The sequence below is a fragment of the Staurois parvus genome, unplaced genomic scaffold, assembly GCF_062004578.1.
Source record: "Staurois parvus isolate SC_StPar_1 unplaced genomic scaffold, SC_StPar_1.0 ptg000657l, whole genome shotgun sequence".
NCBI classification, from domain to species: Eukaryota; Metazoa; Chordata; class Amphibia; order Anura; family Ranidae; genus Staurois; species Staurois parvus.
Genome location: NW_028318453.1, coordinates 2,386,330 through 2,407,500, shown reverse-complemented (window position 1 = coordinate 2,407,500; position 21,171 = coordinate 2,386,330). Strand labels below are relative to the sequence as shown.

At 39.1% G+C, this 21,171-nt stretch overlaps 1 protein-coding gene across 1 annotated transcript in view; it reads left to right on the top strand.

Annotated features, from left to right (window-relative positions):
• PPP1R14C (protein phosphatase 1 regulatory inhibitor subunit 14C) overlaps nucleotides 1-21,171 on the top strand; it is a 91,601-nt gene that overhangs the window by 62,348 nt on the left and 8,082 nt on the right. The window contains exons 2-3 of the mRNA XM_089694259.1: nucleotides 14,209-14,292; nucleotides 16,568-16,600. Coding sequence (XP_089550385.1) covers nucleotides 14,209-14,292; nucleotides 16,568-16,600 — 117 coding nt within the window. The remainder of the gene's footprint in view (nucleotides 1-14,208; nucleotides 14,293-16,567; nucleotides 16,601-21,171) is intronic.

The window sequence follows — 21,171 nt, the reverse complement described above, 5'->3', positions numbered from 1 at the left end:
AGTTTTGTTAATTTGGTGCAAGGCTTCTGACTACATACACACTGCCAGAAATGTGTCCTAAGCACCTTTATTAGATCACTCTTTTTGATTTTTTTTAATGGTTTTTGATGTTGCAGTTTTACATTTCATTTTGAAATGGCTGCCAGTCAGAAGCATTCCCTCCATTTTATTAGAAAATATCCTAATCTATAGTCTATACAGAAATGGGGAAGGCTAAATGAGTAAAATATAACTAGATAAAGAGCATTTTGTTCAAACAAGAACAGTTGTCAGGAATTTTCCCACTGTAGGCTATTTATAATCTTCTCTCAGGAAACGAAATGGTCCCAATCTTGCCTGCTGTTTGCAGTCTGCTCACTGGTAATTTTCAACACAATGCTAAACTATGCGAGCTAGCGATTTCTGCCGTGGCGTCAAGTGGAGCATATTATTATCATACACATTCAGCATTCAGGATCCCTTCACCTTAAAGTGCATCTCATTCTTGTACATGGTGTTTTTCCATTACAAAGCATAGGAGTTCATGATCTGTACACTTATGTGGTCTTGGATTAGTAGATTCTCTGAATTTAATGGACACGATATTGTCCTGTATGTGTCTTGCGGTATTCGTAATTTATTAAAAGAACACAGACTAGCTACCAGAAAAGCCTCATTGTCCTTTTTATGAACCTCATTCCTGATTATGCTATGTAGTTGCTCCACCATCCCAACATTGTATCTGGTCCATGTTCATGTAGGAATTCTAGAGATTTAAAGCGGTAGTAAACCACTGCTTTTAAAAAAAAAAAAAAAAACATAATGTACTAGTATATATCACATACTAGCACATTATGAAATGCTTACCTTAGAACAAAGTCGTCTGACTTGCCGAGCCGCGATGACGTCACTCCCGCACATGCTCACTGGATTTTTGGGTTTGGCACAGGGCTGTGAAGGAACGCCACAGGTATGCCGTCCTTTCAGAGCACACGCACCAGTGATGTCACTGGCTGCATGCGTTTGAATATCTCCTAAGCAGTGCACGTTTAGGAGATATTCACTGTACCTACAGGTAAGCCTTATTATAGGTTTTTACGTTTTAAAAAAGGACTTTACTTCCACTTTAACAGTACTGATATTCTTCTTTTAACTGTCATTGGGTTGTGTGAAGTGTTTACGTCTACAAGACATTAAAGTCCTGTACACACATACTTAAAACGGACTGACTTTTGATCCATGTGCACTCATCTCTGTTCGACAGAAGGCCGTCTAACGTTTGACTTTTGTAAAACCGTCATGTCGGAAAAACAACAAAAAAAATGATGTACCCACACATGTGCAGTGCCTAAAAATGCAACATAGCTGCAGATAGAAACCACTGGCATGCATGGGCCCTATTAGCTGCCGCTGTCAAAGAAGATCCTCTGATACAATTGTTATGAGTTAGAGAATAACATTGTTACTTTAGTTCATTTGCAGATCAAAGGGATGAGCTTCGGTCTGCATATGCTATCAGTTAAAGCAACATGACATAGGAAAAAAATGAACAAAAAAAATACATTTGTTCCTGTTAACCATCTTATTAAAGCCGTTCTCTGGGGAAAGGAAAAATGTTCCCTTGCAGTGGGACTTCTCCGAACTACAATCGTTTAATGCTCATTTAGGCCAGGTTCACACCTGTGCATTTTTTTATGCAGTTTGCATTTTGCAGGAACCCAGTGCATGCCATTTATCATGATTTTCTATGGATCACGTGCAAGCGTGTTTTTGGACAGGGTCAGGGACTTCTTTTCCCACAACAGTTTGCATTTTTAGTCCAATAGACTTTAATGGAATCGCATATAAAATGCAAGTGCTGGTTTTCTTCCACTTTTTGATGCATTTTGTGTTTTTAATCTGCCCAGTAGCAAGTTGGGCAAAAAATAAAAAAAAATAAAAACGCTCCAATAACGCATGTGCCAAAACGCACCACAAACAGGACTGCAGAAATGGTTCAAACACAAACTGCATAGGTGTGAACCTAGCCTTAGGTTTAGGTGGGCACAAAAATAAGTTTTACTTACATAATGATCTGCGCCCCCTGCTACTGGTGCTGTACTCTACCCTACCCTCTGGCAGTGGGCTATTTTCCGGCATTCTCTCGTCAAGTGCAGGGCTGTGGACTCTGCATTGGACTTGATGATGTCAGATGACCTGTGACTGCAGAGAAGATACTGCAGTGATGGGTCTTACAGCCTGGAAGGAGTCTGCAGGAGTTGAGGTTTGGAAAAGTAAAACTGTTTTTTGCAGCCTCCTAGAAATAAAAGAGCATTTAACCCTTGCAGTGCAGGCATCTCTACCGCAGGGGAGCATTTTTTATTTCTTTGGGGTTCAGCTTTAACCCTTAGTTTACCATAATCATCCCTAATTAACTCATTAACTCCCCCATTTGCATTGTCCCCTAAACTTTTATTTTCCTGCTGATTTTTTTTACTGTTATTTCTACTTAATAAAAAGGGTGCATTTTTTAGTTTAGTATGGATTGCCAAGAAAAATCATATTTGAAAGACAGTATCATCAACAATTGTTTCCTATGTGTCCTATTCACACTGCAACACAGCCTAGTGCTATGAGGTAGTGTGCTGCAGTAAAATGCAGACATGCTGTATTTTATCGCAGATCACTGAGCCAAATCGCACTACAATGTCAGGCAGAGCAGCACAGCGTGCTGCCAGACATTGCAGTGTATGAAGTGTACCATTTCTATATATCAAATAAAGCTCCTACAAAACTAGAAAAAAGGGAGCCATGCAATGTGCTGAATTATACATCACACTGCCCCCTCTTACATCTGGCAATGCAGAGCAGCAGAAGTGGTGAATCGCTCGAACTGCTCTGCAATTTAATGGATTTTAGTGTGAATTTGCCCTAAATAATAACAAATTTATTGTCAAATCAATAAGCCTGTAACAGAAATGTAAACATTCCATAGAACATAGGCTAAGAAAGAAAAATAGTAAGGGTGTACACAAACTATTGGGACTTTCAGACATTGGTGTGCATATTGTTTGTTTCACCATTGCTCATATTAGGCAAAATACAGAACATTAAAAAAATTGACAGTTACTCTTAAAATGCTAGTAGCAGTCCCAAAAGAGTCCCAACTCCAAGAAAAATCAAGAAGAAATATAATATTCGAGCTGAATCCAGAAATCAATTTAATTTAAAATGACAAATTATTTTGTAATCTTTTGCAGAACGTTCCACCTCTTCAAAATTTAATATACCATTTTCTTTTGCAGTCTACTAGATTTGCAACTATTTTCTTTGCAATTGTCACAGTTATGAATAAAACTTCAGTTTTGTTTTTTGCCTGTAACATTATCATTCTCACCAGCCATTCAGGTGTTAAAAAATTAAACATTAATGGGGCTAATCATGCAAATATGCTACTTAGCACTACTATGTTAAAGATCCTGAAATGTGCGCACAGCAGGAGAACGTTAGCTGAAGCTTACCTATAGATAGCTTGTCCCCATGGTAAAGTGTTGTCATCCATATCCTATTGAGACTTCTTTCATCTTGTCAGTTGGTAAGCTTTTCTTTAGCACAAGTCAAGTCTTGGCTTTAAAAAAAGGGAATAACTCATAATTTCCATACCTTGCAGAACACAGTGGTATTAATTAATGCAAAAAAAATGCTTGCATTGCTTTTAGAAGTATTGCAAACATGCCTTGGGGGTCTTCGAATATAGGATAGTAATAAATCATTTGAGTGCCTCAGGGACTATAGCAATTTTGATATCTGCGTGTGGTCTTTAAATGTAGGTAAATGAGTGCCACATACGCTAAGAATAAAGTATAAATCTGCCTATGGAAAGTAGCTCAGACCGTGACTGCTGGCTTCTCACATCTGATTTGAGGCGGAGTTCACTAACATTGCTATAAACATTCAGTGTACGTATAGTCAGTTTCTGAAATTCATTACTTGTTTATATTCTTGGCAATTAGTTAATGATTGGAGGTTTGCTGCAGGCGCACTTGTATGTACAGTTGCAAGAAAAAGTATGTGAACCCCTTGGGATTACGTGGAGTTTTGCATGAATTGGGCATAAAATGTGCTCTGAATGTCATCTAAGTCACAACAATAGAAGAACACAGTCTGCTGAACATAATACTACACAAACATTAGACGTTGCCATGGTTTAATTGCACATAACATGTAAACATTCACAGTGCAGGGAGGAAAAAGTATGTGAGGCCCTAGCTTAATGACTTCTCCCAGAGCTAATTGGAGCCAGGAGTGAGCCAACCTTGACTCCAATCAGTGTGATGATATTGGATGTGTTGCTGACAGCTGTCCTGCCCTTAAAAAACACACACCTGTTTTGGGTTTACTGGTTTCAAGAAGCACTGTCTGATGTGAACCATGCCTCGCAGAAAAGAGCTCTCAGAAGACCTACCATCAAGAATTGTTGACTTGCATGAAGCTGGAAAGGGTTACAAAAGTATCTCCAAAAGCCTTGATGTTCATGTGTCCACGGTAAGACAGACTGTCTACAAATGGAGAAAGTTTAGCACTGTTGCTACTCTCCCTAGGCGTGGTCGTCCTGTAAAAATGACTGCAAGAGCACAGCGCAGAATGCTGCATGAGGTAAAGAAGAATCCCAGAGTGTCAGCTAAAGACCTACAGAAATCTCTGGCACATGCTAACATTTTTGTTGACACATCTACAATAAGGAAAACATTAAACAAGAATGGAGTACATGGGAGGACACCACGGAGGAAGCCATTGCTGTCCAAAAAGAATATTGCAGCACGTTTGAAGTTTGCAAAAGAGCACCTGGATGTTCCACAGCACTACTGGCAAAATATACTGTGGACAGATGAAACCAAGATTGAGTTGTTTGGGAAGAACACACAACACTATGTGTGGAGAAAAAAAGGCACAGCACACCAACATCAAAACCTCATCCCCACTGTAAAACATGGCGGAGGGAGCATCATGGTTTGGGGCTGCTTTGGTGCCTCAGGGCCTGGACGGATTGTTGTCATTGATGGGAAAATGAATTCCAGAGTTTATCAAGACATTTTGCAGGAAAACGTATGACCATCTGTCCGCCAACTGAAGCTCCGCAGAGGATGGGTGATGCAACAGGACAATGACCCAAAGCATGCAAGTAATTCAACAAAACAATGGCTGCAACAGCACAGAATACGCCTTCTGGAGTGGCCCAGTCAGAGTCCTGACCTCAACCCGATTGAAATGCTGTGGCATGACCTTAAGAGAGCGATTCACACCAGACATCCCAAGAATATTGCTACACTGAAACAGTTTTGTGAAGAGGAGTGGTCCAAAATGACTCCAGCTCGTTGTGCAGGTCTGATCTGCAACTACAGGAAACGTTTGGTTGAGGTTATTGCTGCCAAAGGAGGGTCAACCAGTTATTAAGTCCAAAGGTTCACATACTTTTTCCTCCCTGCACTGTGAATGTTTACATGTTATGTGCAATTAAACCATGGCAACATCTAATGTTTGTGTAGTATTATGTTCAGCAGACTGTGTTCTTCTATTGTTGTGACTTAGATGACGTTCAGAGCACATTTTATGCCCAATTCATGCAAAACTCCACGTAATACCAAGGGGTTCATGTACTTTTTCTTGCAACTGTAAGTATGCATTCTGTAACATGCTGGGGGGGGTTTTCTTGCATATATGAGCTGCCCACTTTTTCGAATAAAGTGATCATGTGCCCAGTCTATGCTTGCTAAGATGTTTACATATTTACAATTAAACAATTTAAAACAAACCCTCATTTATCTGCAACTATAGGCATTGTGGAGAAGTTCACAACAGAAATACTGGAATTTCAACTTCTTTCTTCTTTAGGCTATATTCACACCTGAGCGTGAGCATTTACAGATGATTATGGAGTTGTTGTTTTTTTTGGGGGGGGGGGGGGTTTGCAGGCGTATTTAGGCTTGAGCATTTTTGTTGTAGCCAATAGAAGGCTAGTTACTAGAAGGAGGTGGTTGATTAGTGAAACTTCCTCCCTCGCTTCCTTATCACATAGGGACTCGAAAAGCAGCAGGAGCCATGGGCTGTTGGTGCTGTTAAGCAAATGCGGTGAAGAAGAAGTGGGGGGCATGGTTAAGTCCAGCTGTGTGTGTCTATGGAGTGTGGCCCTGTAGATACACAGGGCAGGAGCGGGCATGCAGTGTGTGTCCCCATAGCAAATGGCTTGCTATGGGGACACACAAAGTAGAGGAGAAGCCAGGATCGCCAGCAGGGAACCTGAGAGGAGTGGGATTGGGGCCGCCCTGTGCTATACCCAAAGAATGCTCAGTTCTCACATTTGCAAGTGTATAGGGATAGAAAAATGCCTCAAAGGTAGCTCATGCAGCTTTTGTAGCATGAGGTGTTGAGCTACAGGTGTCTGAATGTTTATGTGAACAATCACCATTCAAGTACATGGGATTTTGGATGTTTAGTGTTTTCAAGCTTCAAGCTAAAAAATGCTCAGGTGTGAATGGGACCTTAGAGCCTTTAGTGTGATCTTTGTGAACTAATTACTCCACAGTACCTGCAACTAGAGTGGTCAAGAATGGGTTGTTTTAATCCCTTTGTTGCAAGGCCTTGCTTCCCATATTTCACCTTATTTGGCTAAACTATTTTTGCTATTTTTTTTCTTGTCACAGTTTTTGGTTTAGAGCTTTCAAAGTTAAAAACCTCCAAACCATATATTGTATTTGAAAGCACAGTACCTGTATATGAAAAATGTTGATGATATAGGCCCCATGACAGTTGCGCAAATGTTTATCAAAGCTACATTTTCAATAAAAATACACTAAAATCATTATTACCGCGTGCAAACACAACATAACTTCCAACATTTTTACTAAATATAAAACTGTACTCGTTTAATAAATAACCAGTATTTGTAAATTTTATATTGTGCTTTTTTTTGAAATAGTGAACATACAAGTAAATATGCTTCACACATGTGTTATGGTAATGGACGATCCACAGTGCAATGAAATGCACAGCCAATATTTTTGAATAGCACCCCAGTGCACTAGTTTATCTTAACTCTTGTGCATTTTGGCACATAACAGTGGGAAGAAGGGATTTTTTGTTAACTGGTTTTATTCATTTATTAAATTTAGATTTGTGAATGTGTGCCTTTTTCCTGGAGGAAGGAAAGGAAATCGCTCCCCCATCAACATAGTCAGTGTCGATAGGGGAATCCCTCCCAAAGAGCTATTGTGTTCTGCTGGCATGGAGCCCTCCCAGCCGACAGAACACAATGGATACTGCTAGAGGCTATAGCCACTGGCAGTAATCACATGTAAAAAACTGACAGGCTGATTGTACCCATGTCGATCGATGAATCGACTTGGCTACAGCCTGCCCGTCCATAGATGGATCAAATTTTGGCCGGTCCCTGCTGAACTGCCCAAGAGTCGATTCATCTATGGCCTACCTAAGACTATTTTTCACTTGTTTTTAAGCTGCCCTTTGAAAGCTTGTTCACAGAGCTGAAACGCTGAATCTCAAATTATAAACAGCTGTATGAGTCAGAGGAATGGCTGGCCACCCCTCCTGTCCCTTCCTTGTCTGCTTTAGACAGATGTATTTGTATAAAGGTTTAATGATAGAGGGACAGCCCTGAAGTTGTTGTATGCCCTATCTTCATTTAACCAGAAACTAGCTATAGGTGCACTCTCTAATAATTTTTTTGTAATAAAGATGATGTAAAATATAAACTGTGGGTATAAACAAACATGAACTGAAAAAGTAGACAAAAAATTCCCAAACCTTATATTATTTTTTTGCATAGGTCTGTTTTTGTTGTCTGTGTTTAATAGATTTAATCAGATCTTTTATTATTTCAAATCCTGCTTCTAATTAGTTCAGAGTTCTTTGGAGAAATTCTGTGAATTAGTTATTGTACCCATATGTACAATTTTAGTGAATAATTTATTGCTGCTAGTGTGTGAACTCATAGATAGTTATATTAAAAAATTGTGCAAATCTTTGCACATTTTTCAATGGTTGTTTGTTTTTTCACCTTTCTTTGCACTTACAGTTATCATCAAACTGCATGATTTAAATTATTTTGTATTAAATCATTATGAAGATCTAATTTATCATTTTGAAAATCTAATTTTTTTATCACAAGGTTTTGAAATATAAAAAAAGAAAAGAAAAAATATGTTTTTGTTTTCTTTCTTCACTTTACAAAAACTTGTGGCAACAAACGAGATCTGCAAAATACTCACATGCTTCTTATCAAATTCCTCGGGGTGTCTACTTTCCAAAAGGGGGTCATTGGGGGGGGTTTGGTGCTATCCTGGCATTTCAGGGCCTCCGAAACTGTGATAGGTAGTCAGGAAGTGTAATGAGGAAATAAAGCCCTTTAAAAGCCTGAAGGTGCCCCCATACTCTGGAGAAGTAGCAGAATGTATTTCGATAAGTAATTCCACATATACCCATGGCATGTGTGAGCAATAAATCATTTAAGTGACAATTTTGTGTAAAAAAAATTATTTCTTTTTTTGTCATTTTCCAAAAAATAAATTCTTCTGTTGACTCAACATACCTCTCAGCACATAGTTTGGGGTGTCTACTTTCCAAAAAGGGGTCGTTTTGTGGGGTGGGGGCTTTTTATGCCCAGCATGAGAAGTTTATGCCACACATCACTCATTCTTCTAACCACCTGAAGACCAAGCCTTTTCTGACACTTTTTGTTCACATGAAAAAAAATCAGTATTTTTTGCTATGAAATTACTTTCAACCCCCAACCATTGTATATATTTTTAAAGCAGACACCCTGGTGAATAAAATGGTGGGTGCTGCAATTTTTTATGTCACATAGTACTCGCACAGCGATTTTTGAAATGCGAATGTTAATGCACAAAAACACAATATATTGGAAAATTATTTGGTTAAATATAAAAAATGATGGTATGCCAAGTAAATAGATACCAAACATGACATGCTTTAAAACTGTGCATGCCCCGTGCAATGGAGGCAAACTGCATACATCTTTAATATTAATAGGAAAACGCTTTAAAAGCATTTACAAGCTACCATTTTAGGTTTACAGAGCAGGACTAGTGCTAGAACTAATGCCCTTGATCTGAAGTTCGCGGCGATACCTCACATGCATGGTGCAATCGCTGCTTACATACTGGCACAGGATCAACGCTCGTGCACGCAGGTGGGGGGTCAAGGGTGCTTTTTTTTTATTTTTATTTTTTTAATTATTTTTACACTGTCCCATTCATTTTTTTTATCACTTTTAATGCTATCACAGGGAATGAAAATATCCCCTATAACTTCAATGTGCATTGTCACATATTCTTTTTTGAGAAATCTGGGGTCTAGCAGACTCTAGATATCTCCTCTGCCCTTACATTATCTAATCTCACCAAGATCGGTGTGATCAGATGCTTTCTCAATTTGCAAATGGTGCAGTTTATATCCTGTGAAATTGAAGTGATGAAATGCTCGTAGTTTCTGATTTCTTAGACTATAGAGATGATTGGCACCTTCCGGTCTCCAATCAGCTCTATGTTCAGCTGCAGAAACACTGACTGCATTCTCAATTTCCCCAGATGGCACGGGACTGCCCGGGAAGGCCGTGGAAGGCAGCGGGGGAGGGGGGGCATCTTCTCCTACTGCTTGTAAAAGCAATCCTGCAGCTAATTAGCCACTAGGATTGCTTTTACATGAAAGCGAATCGCCGGCTGAAAAAAACGATACCAGGATGATTCCTGCAGCTCCCGGCATCATCCTGGTATGACTACTCAAAGTCCAGTGATGTACGAGTATGTCACTGGTCCTTGTTGGGTTTATATGCTATGTTCTTTTTTTGTTATGCAGCCTGTGGGCTGAATGAAAAAAAGAGAAGAATATATGCTCCTTTTTTTAGCTGCGGATGAAACATCTAATCAAACAGCACTGCACACACTTATGTATATTCTGGGAGCAAGACTCTGTTCGGTGCTGCAGCTGATTGACATCCTCATTTCTCAAGCAGGCTTCTTCCCCCTTTCTAAGACGGGTATTTACAAGCCATTGGGGGAAGCCCCGGCGATCAGGTCGCACTGTGCCACATGCACCAATTCCAAGATTGTACAAATATCTAAATAGTGGCATGCTTGAATAAAAATTGTCCATGTATAAGTGGTACCCCCCGTATGGAAAAAGGATGTCACCAAGTCCCAAACTATCTTTCTTCTCATGGGTTCTACTTGACTATCTTTTCACTCCGCTTGCTGGGGAGAAATTGTTTGAATGCAAGGCTGCCAAAAACATTAATGAGGGACTCATCAACGCAGATGTTTTGCTGGGGAGTGTAGACATAAGCAAATTTTTGGTTAAGATGATTCACGAGGGGCCGAATTTTGTGGAGCCAGTCAAATTCAGGGTCACCCTGAGGACGACAGTTTGTTGTCATTGAAATGCATAAAACGCATTATACTCTCATATATTTGCCTGACCGTGGCAGCAGAGAACATGGGCATATGATTTTTTTTAGTAATGCTCATGTTGAGGGTTAGGCCCAAAAAAACTTTAAATTTGGAAACCGTAATGGGTTTCCATGCGAATGGTCTGGCAAGGTTTGAATTTGGGTTGGCGGTGATAAACTGTTTTGCATATAAATTGCTTTGATCTACAATCAATGCATACAGATCTTCTGTGAAAAACGGCTCCAAAAAATCAGGGGAGTAATTAAATTTGCTGTTTCCACCCGAATTCCGGGTTGGGTAGTGAATGGGGGAAGTACAAGTGCTGCAGAATTTGGAGGCTACCAATTGGGATTTTCAAGCACGTCCAGAAGGATACTAGGGGCTCTACGGCTTTTGTCCGAATTCTTGGTGGTTGCGGGACACTACTTGTGCTCGCCACCGCACCAGCTTGTACTGCACTTATGGGACTTGCCATGTCACCAAGTGATTCTGCAGTGCTGGTATGTGAAAGACCAGGATGTACTAGGCCGATGGTGCTCGCCAGTTCACCAAAAGGTAGAGCAGCACTAGTACTGGCACTCTGCTGCATATGAAAGTCATCATGCGATTGTAGCATCTCAGCAACCTGGGAAGGGGTCGGGTACGCCTGATCTTAGCAGGGACCTCTTCTCCATCGCCTGAGCTACCTGTCAGGGTGTCGCTGCTGTCTACAGGTTCGAATTCTGAGGCTGATTGTGTCAGTGAGTCTTCCCCTTCGCTCTCATCTAACATGCTCAGAATCCTGTAGGTCTCTTCATTAGAGTACCTTTCCATTGACATTTTGGCCACTAAATTTATAGGTACCTAGTGCTACTCACGGGAAAAAGAGCAGGCCTGATTCTGCGAACACTGTGGTTTTGTGTGCATTGTAGCAAGTGACAGTGACCTACTGACACTGCACTTGCTGGGGGAGAAGTGGGAGGAGTAAGTGTATGGGCTAAATGCAGGTGCTGGCATGTGCCGGGGCTGATCACGCTAACGTTGCGTTTTTGGGGACACTATACTAATGTAAACGCTGGTATAGTGCTGATCTGATAAAAGATATTGATCCGTTCAGACACTATACTAGCAATAGAGGTTTATTGTGTATGTGAGCTTGTTCCTGTCAATCAAGGAGTTAAATGTGATTACTGGTGTACTGACAGACAATCTGACAGGGGCGTAAAAACCACAGGAGCGCGAATCACGTATGTATACGTGATTTTGCGCACCTCTACCGCCCTGTAGCAGTATTTTTTTTACTGGACATGTATAACCGCTTCCAGTAAAACGATTTTAAAAATCAAATTTCGTCATAAATTTAGGCCAAAATGTATACTGCTACATGTCTTTCTTAAAAAAAAATCCCAATACGTGTAAATGAATTGGTTTACGTGAAAGTTATGGCGTTTACAAATGGTGGTATAGATACTGGAATTTTGTTTTTCTACTAATAATGGCAACGATCAAAGACTTATAACGGGACTGTGGTGGGCATTCTGACACTGGGGGGAACTGACTTGGTGTCACTGACATCCCCAGTGACACTAATACGGTGATCAGTGCTAAAATAAATCAATGACACTGTACTAATGGCACTGAGCAGGAAGGGGTTAACATGAGGGGCGATCAGAGGGTTAAATATGCTGGGAGTGTTGTGCCCCCATAGCAAGCTGCTTGCTCTGGGGGCACCCAGCAGGAGGGAGGAGCCAGGAGAGCCTGCGGGGGACCAGAAAAGAGGAAAATTCAGGCTGCTCTGTGCAAAACAACTGCACACAGCAGTAAGTATATACATGTTTGTTATTTTTAAAAAATGCCTTTAGAAACACTTTAATTATTTAAGAAAGAGTGTCACTACTTGCAGTTTATTTTGTGAAGACTTGACTGGTGTACATTCTTCTCTATGCTAAGCTAATATAGCAATTATCAGCTTAGCACCTAACTGCTGTGGCTTCTTATTTATAGAACTGATCTGAACCTATAATTACACCATTGATATTTAACACCTTTTCAGATTTGGTGTCAGTGAAATTTTTTCCATAAATTAGATCACCTTTAGATACTCTGTTTCCATGATGAACTCCAATTGGTAGCTGCATGACTTCAAAATGAAACAAAAAGTTTGATTGTCTTGGACGGAATATGGGAACTGACTTTCTAAATGCAAAGTCCTCAGTAAAGCACGTTTTTCATAGAAATAGCTGAAGAAATATTTCAGTTAATAGCTAGCAAATAAAACCTCTGGGTGTAATGAAATGGAACATTACAAATACAAGTCAGTATTCCTTTTCTTTCCATGCAGTTACTTACACTTACATAACTAGTAAACAGAAAAAACTTTGTGGTCAGTGTTACAAAAAATTACTAGTGACTAGGTTGTGAATCAGCAGCACTCTACAATCAGAATATTAGACATAAAACAATTGCAAAAAAAATCTCTTTAAAAATAATTTCATAAAGAATATCACAACTGAGTGACACACATTGTGCAATAGATGTAAATCCCAATAAAGTGCAAATCTCAACAAAAAATAAACCACTATATAGAAACTGTCCATAAAGTGAACAAAGTGCTTCAATGAAAATCACTTCGGTGACAAAGTGCCAAACTTCTGCAATCCCAAACCGCCAGGTGCACACACTTCTTACCGAACAAATATAGCTCTAGGGTATGGGAGGTCAGAAGCACTTGGTTAATAGAGAGTCCCAGCTTCTCCAGCCAGTACAATCTGTTTCACCTTCATAGCCCTATATTAATGATGAACCTCTCAATCAGATAATAATATACTACCATAAAAGAAAGTCAAGGGCCCAATAGTGCAGTATCGATAAAAGCAATGAGTGTTTATTAAGTAATGATATTCAAAAAAGGAAAAATAGAGACCAGCATGGAAGCATCGCCGCACTCAGTTCGTGTGTGTGATGACTTCACTCCTTGCTCTCCCCAACGCGTTTCATCATAGCAGACATCATCAGTGGCCATATTGCTAAGATTACATAGTAAGCAGCCTCTTCTTTGGATTGCTCCATTTATCAACAGTTGCCAGCTACTGGTAAGCTTAGTGCGTGTAATAGGGAATCACATAAGCTACCTAAAGTCATAAAAAATGAAGTTGCACATTGGTCTAAAAAAAGTCCATTTATACAAAAGATCATTCACAGATTAATGTTTCCATTTCCATTTTCCATTGGATGAGCAATTTTTCCACATGCCTATGTATCCTAAAATATTTAAAGGACTATGTACATAATACAAGTGTGCTTTACATATATTGAAGCTCCGATTTTTTTTTTTCTAGCACAGTCACATGTCTGTTTACAGTCATTGATGTCTATGTGCCCCAAGCTTTAGATTGTAAACTCCATGAGCAGGGCCCTCCTTTTCCTTCTGTACTGAACTGTATTGTAATTTCACTGTCTCCTTTTATATTGTAAAGCGCTGCACAAACTGTTGGTGCTATATAAATCCTGTATAATAATAATAATATTGATATGATCTTTCAAAAGTGTTCATATTAAAGATGGCTCTAAAGTGTGATGAGCACTTTCATATGTCTGTAAGTAGCTTTAGTTTTGAATAAGGTTCTTTATACTACTACATTTATAATATAACACTAACAAACACTGATACTGAATGAAAAAAGAATAAAAGATAATATTATATCAATGATCGATGCAAGTATGAAATTGAACAGCAATTAAATGTATTAGGTTATGTAAATTAATTTGTTTTGTTTTTTTTCCTTTTTAGGAAGAAGAAATGCCGGATGTAGAAATAGACATAGATGATCTTCTAGATGCATCCAGTGAAGAAGAACGAGTTATAAAACTACGGGTACGTAAACATTATCATTATAAACTGCTGCTACTAGAAAAGTAAAGCTGGTCATAGCTGGCGGGTGATACTTCTGATTTTGATCATCAGAAAGGCTATTGGTTCATTTTTGCTAAAGAGCCATAACAAGCACATCAGACAGTCAAGGGCACTAGGTAATACCCAGGGTTTTCCAGCCTGATAAACTCTTCTTTTAAGTGGGTTTCATTTGTGCCACTGTGCTTGTTAAACAAATATGGCAGTGGATCTTTGTTCTAGTTTAAGAGCAATCACAAATATCTGCAAATATCTGCTTGCCGGTTGTTAGGGAAATATCTGTCTAAATATGGGCAAAATGTTGGCAATAAAAGAGATACAGAAGTACGAATTCTTTCTGGGCTTGTTAGATGTTTAACATACAGGATAAGCTTGGGTATGTGAAATAGATATCCAAAGAAAAATGCTGAGCTTGTATCAGGAAATAAAGCCTGACTCAGACTGAATCCTACATTTGTGAGTCCTGGTCAAAGCCCAAATGACCTTTTTTTTTAAATTAGCTAAATATACTTATTTACTTATTAAATATACATTCAAGGTGTACCAAAGTCATACAGATTACGTTCTATGGAAAAACTGTCTGTTGCAGCACACAGTAGAGAAGGAGCCTTGCTCTCTGTAGGGAAGCAATAATCTCTTTGCAAAGCTCAGACACATCCTCTGCTGTTTCAGAACCAGAGCTGTCCAGTCAGCAGAGAGCATGAGCTGAAATCATAAATTATAAATGCAATTTCCAGGTGGCATTCATTGTAATGGCACCTAAATACAAGGTGTGGTTCTGCTACAATTGTTGCGCGATAAATCATGCTGCAATTGCAGCAAACTGTATCGCTTTAAGCTTGTTTCCCAAAAGAATCTCCTGCTTTTTTTTGGGCAAGAAGCTTTGCACAATGCAGTTTTCCTTGATTTCAGCACAATTTATTGCGCAACAATTTTGCCAAAACCATACCTTATTTTTAGGTACCATTAAAATGAATGATTTGTCATTTCAGCAGAGCCATTTCAACGTTTAAATCAGGGGCAGAATTGCCCATATGTGAACAGGGCATTAGTTATTTTGTTGCCTGGAGTTATTTTTTATTTTACCACCCTTCTAGTTGCAATTTTACCACAATTACCTATTAATGCATTCTTAGGGTGAGTAAAGAGTCTTTTTTCTCTCTATGTACCTTTTTTTTTCGCTCTTTAGTAAAAAAAAAAATTAGTTTGATATAGAAAAAAAAGTAGTATGTAAAATGTATGTAGAATGTTTGATATGTATGCTGCAATGGACTTCTTTGCTCCAGATTAGTTAGGGGAAGATATATATTGATCGGTACATCCAGTTTTTTGGGGGTTTTTTTCGTTCAAGGGGGTTGAACATAAGAAAACTGACAGATCCCTGCATCAACACAACAAAGTGTAATGCAGGGATCTCTCCCGCTGAGCTATTACATTATGACAGGGTAGCCTTTCCCCCCCAAATCAGAATACACAGATCAGCGCTTGCAGCCAATGCCATCATCGAATGCTGATTTTCCAGCAGGACCGTTGGAAAGAAGCCAGCTTCTGTTAGTCAGGAGTACACACATACTGAAATTCAGTCGACTCCTGCTCATTGGACGAATTTCTGTTCATATTACTAGCATTTACAGCAGGGTTACTTTTAAAGAAGCTAATAGTCCCAGAAAATTTGATGGAAAATCATATCTAATGATGACTAGGCTGTTTTGCATCCAGCATTAGCAGTTTCCAAAAAAATTTACTTGCCAGAGAATTTGAGGGACATAACACAGAATAAATGGCTTGCCTGCATTTTTTCATTTACTTTGCATAAACATTTTTACTATAGCTAGTAGTACTACTACATTCTGCTATTAAAGCAGTGTTTCTGGGTATTTGACCGGCTCTGTATCAAGTTTCGGGAATGAGGGTTCCCGCTCTTGTTTTTTTAAGTGCATTTCACACGCATTTTAGAACTGAATAGCTAATTACCTGCATCCACTTTTTGTGTCTTGGCTATGTCACGATATCCTTTGGCTCTCCACCATTTAGGGTTATCACAAAAATAGCCTACCCTCACACTGGTAACTTTTACTCTGGTTTGGGATTTTCTTCAAGGAGCATACATGTTTTTTTTTCCACAGGATATAGAAATATTTGCCTATTGCTATTTTTATTAATGTGATATGTAAGTGAACTCTTTTTATTATGTTTTATTATATACTAGTATTAAAAGTGTTTATTGTATTTCTTTCAGGAATCATTAGTAGGATGCTACAAACCAACAGAGGTAAGTGTTTGTCTTTTCCTCAGGTATTTTGAACTGTAACTAATAGTATCACCTATCATTCACATTAGTTAATATAGGCGTGAATTAGTCTTTGAAGCGCCCACTTCTTCAGGCTCCATGCACACTAGCTCCTAGGAGCTATTAGCAGCATATTGTTTATATTGTTTTCTGCTTCTAGAACTAAAAAAATGTTCCTATGTGTCCATGCACACATTTTTTAAGACTTCAGTGTCTAGGGGCAGAAAAAAAATAGTTTTTGTAGCGTTTTTTTGGAGCTTTTTTCCAGCAGAAAAAGACATTAAACAATCCTAAACGCTCCAAAAATGCTTCTAACAGCTTTTTTTCACACTCCTAAATGCTTCTGAATGCTACTAAAAAACACTATTACCAGTTTTTTTATCAAGCGTTTTTCCCAGCATTTTTAGAGCTTAAAAAACCGCTAGTGTGCATGGAGCCTTATGAAAAATTTTAGGGGATGTGGAAGAGGTCATTTGTCTAAAATACTAGGCAGGGCACTTCAACCTATTACGTTTTCTTGCTGCCAATTCATATGTTTAGAAAGATTTCTCTAATATTTTAGGAGGATTTTTTTTCACATTCAGGATGCAGGAGTGACAGATAAGAAGGTGGTCAGCACAGGATCTTTAGATAACCAGGTCAAGGGTACAGGGAAAGAAATTAACTGATATGTATACCTAGCCCCATTACATTCCCTCGCCTAACATGTTTGAATTGAATAGATTTCTCCTTTATTCTTTTGCTACAGCAGTGATTTACTTCTATACTAGTGTATTTCTGACAACCTGAACCAGTGATGCTTAACATGCTGACTACCAGCAATTGTGCCATTTGAACCTAATAGGCATGTGAAAATGTAATACTGATATACTGATTTTTCTTTCTACGTGGGTGAAGTGCAGAGTGAAACACACTGTCCTTCAATAGGCAGGTGTATAGCCTTTATTACAAATGGTGTACCTGACAAAATGTGTGGTGTCTGGAGTTTTACTGGTATGAAAAAGAAAGGTCCCAGTGCTGCTTTATTATTTGTTTATAGTCTCCCTAAAGCTGGCAATACACTGACTGTACAATCTCTTTTTAGATCTGTATCTATGTCAGCCTTTATTAACCATAATCCCATGGAACCTTAGATTTCCTATAAAAGTTGTTAGAGTTTCCTTACGCTGTGGCTAATTGACCTTCCATCTGAAGTGCCTTCATAGTTCCAGCCTATTGCCACTCGGCAGAGCCAGTAGTGTGATACCAATAGTCTTTTTAGTTATCTGTAAAGATGGCATTCTAACCACCATTGTAAGGGGGCATTCTTCCCACTGACCACCAATCTAAGGCTCCATTCATATTAGGGTGTTACAAATTGCGGGCAGAATCGCCGCAATTCTGCCCACAATTTGAAAACATGCTATGAAAATTCGTATATTTAGGTGCCATTCATTTTAATGGCACCTGAAAACACTGGGTGTTTTTGCCACCATCGCAGCACGTTTTTCCCGGGTTACAAACGTGCCGCGGTCGTGCAAACACAGGACACGCGACATCCAAAAATGGTTCCGGAACCTTTTTTGGGAGTTGCATGTCCTCTGATTTTGTTTGCGCAATCATGGCACCTTTGTCATGTGGAAAAACTTGCCACACTGGCGGCAAAAACGCCCTGCATTTTCATCTGCCATTGAAGTGAATGGCACATGAACACGCGAATGCACGTTTTCACATTTTCACAGCACGTTTTTCAAATGCTGTGATTCCACCTGCGATTTCAAACTCCCTAGTGTGAATGGAGCACTTCCCAAATGACCTCCAATGGACTATTCTTAGCAGAAGTTACATGATACTCGAAAAACATTTCAAGAGTTCCTCTGGGTTTATGTACTGATCAGATTTTACCCCAGTCCTCCAGTATCAAAGGGTCAGTGAGATCCTATTGCCATTTCAAAAATGGTTGCGTGGGGGCCATGTGCATTTAGCTTAGGGTACAAAAGTGATATGCAAACATAAATGTACAAAGTGATGTGTTAAAAAAACTATTCAAAGCTTTAAGGAATCAGTAAGTAAATAAACAAATGAATAAATAATGCAAATATATATATATATATATATATATATATTTTTTTTTTTATTTATTTTTTTATTTATTTTTTTTTGTTAGTCAATTTATTCTGACACTTTGTGAGTGGTTACATGATTTGTGCTTATTTTTTATTGAATAGGTTAATAATGGTTTACATTTAATGATCCGTGGCAACATGGGTTATTTATTTTTTCATATATATTTTCTTAATTGCATTTGTATTATTTGGATTTGGTGTATATTGTGTTTTGCATGGTAGGGGGTGCAATGTGAGGTCTCTCTTCATTCCTCTGTACACATTGGGCTGCATTGTTGATGAACTGGTGCTCTCAGGGTTAACTGTGGGATCTGCCCAGTGGTTGGAGCTTGTCCTATCTCGTTTCAATCCTCCCTGAATGTTTTTCTGTGTAATTTTGTGGACACAGCATGTGTCTCTAGCCCCTGATGACGTTGTACATAGAGCAGAGTCGGGATACATGCCAACCATGCATGCGATTGACTGCGGCCATCTTTGTTTCTAGCAGGTGGATGTTTTTATGTGATAGAAGCTCTGTATATTCTCCTACACTTGTAAGTGCATTGGCTTAATAAAAATTGTGTTTTATCGCTGTCCTTCACTATGGGGAGTCTTCTTCTTGACATTATGGTATGATGTTTGAACGTTACCCTAATCCACGTGTATGGGCATTAGCATCTTCCGGAGTGGGGTCCTGGGAGACTGACTGCCCTAGGAATATCTCACCCTATTAGAAGATCTGGATGCAAGCAGTGGGAAGATGATACCCTTCTGGAGTAATACAAGTGCTTTTGACCACCATAAGCTAGTGATCATTTCACTCTGTCTGTTCCACTGGGGTTGTGTGATGTGCTTACCATCTGGGATGTGGAGGATTTCTATCTTCCACTCTGGTTGATTCTCATGAGGGATCTTTTCTCTCTGATTAACAGTTTTGTGGACTTTCTTATTACTGTATAGATGTCTGGGATTTGTGTGCTCCTTAAAAGACTGTGTATTTATATAAGCACTATTTATTTATTTACTGTGTATATATGAATGCACATTATTTATTCATTTAGTTGTTTACTTACTGATTTATTGAAGCTTTGAAAAGTTTTTTTTTGAGCACATCACTTCAGTTGTGTTACTGCACTTTATACTTTGGAGGTATGTTTATATAAGTTCATTTAGAGTTTGGACACTTTAAGAATCTTGTAATCAATTTTGATATAGCGCTACATTGTTTGGCTCCTATTTTTGTGTTCTTTGTATCTAGGTATTGTGTTAGCTGCTGATTTGATGTTTATGTAGGCCCTACCGCAAATGATTTTCTGTCTTTTTGATACATGTAATAAGGTCAGTTTTTATATGGGAACTCAGGGTTCTTTCTAAGGGACGTGATCCAATGCAGCAGTTGAGGATAGTGAAAATATTCTGTGTTGGGCACTTTCTGGTGTTCTTGTAAAGTTGCGGAAAGTGTATGGGTTAGAAAATGGAGTACACAAGTGAAGCCATGGGTAATCCACCAGACAAAGAGCCTTGAGTGTTTCATACCAAGGGAACCATGGGGTTATTAAGGATTGGCAATATGGGTAAAAAAGGAACATTAGCATAGTGTTTTTATTTTTCTTTTAATCAGTGGAGCAGTGTTTTCTTATCTGCTGACTATTTCTTTTAAGGGAGTTCATGCCCCTAGAAGGTGCCTAATGAAAACTGGGGAAATCTGTCAGGATAGACGTGTGGGAGATTTACACTGGTGGTTTTCTTTAAATGTGTAAACTCTGGGGCTGTCATCCTAATCTTTCTTTCGCTATCTGGTGAATGACTGGCCTGTAAAAAGTATGAAAGTGCCATTTTAATTTCACTGGCTGCATTATTTATGCGTGACTCTTTAAGCATCAAATCCAGAATCAGCATGACAGTCCTAGATATCAAACATGTCAAGTTCTAAAATTGTGTGCACCCCTGAAATGGCAAAAAAAGCTACAGTACTTCAAATTGTCCATAGGGCATGCTTTAAACCTTTTCATTGCCATTGACATATGCCATACAACAGCAGCAGCAGCAGCAGCAGCAGCAGCAGCAGCAGCAGCAGGGAATTGTACACACACTGCCAACTGTAGGCTGTCAGATGTAAACAATTAGGCCTGATCACTTCCACACCAATACTGGCAACAGTGCCCCCCTCCCGTTACGCCTCTGTGCTCCATTAGCTTCAGTAAACCCTTCATGTTTCACATAAGACACCAAGAAAGCATCAGGAAAGGACTTTTTGTCCCCTATGTGATGAAAAAAACATTTTTGTAGAAAAAATGTTTAAAAAATAAAATTACACCCAAGCACTTAAACCCCCTAAAAAAACGTTTGAGCCCCCCCCCCATACAGGCACATATGAAGGTATACAGATGCGTCAGGAGCATCCACACACGAAAACGTCAGTTGCGCTTCATGTTGCATATTGATGCCAGAGGGAGAGCAATAATTCAA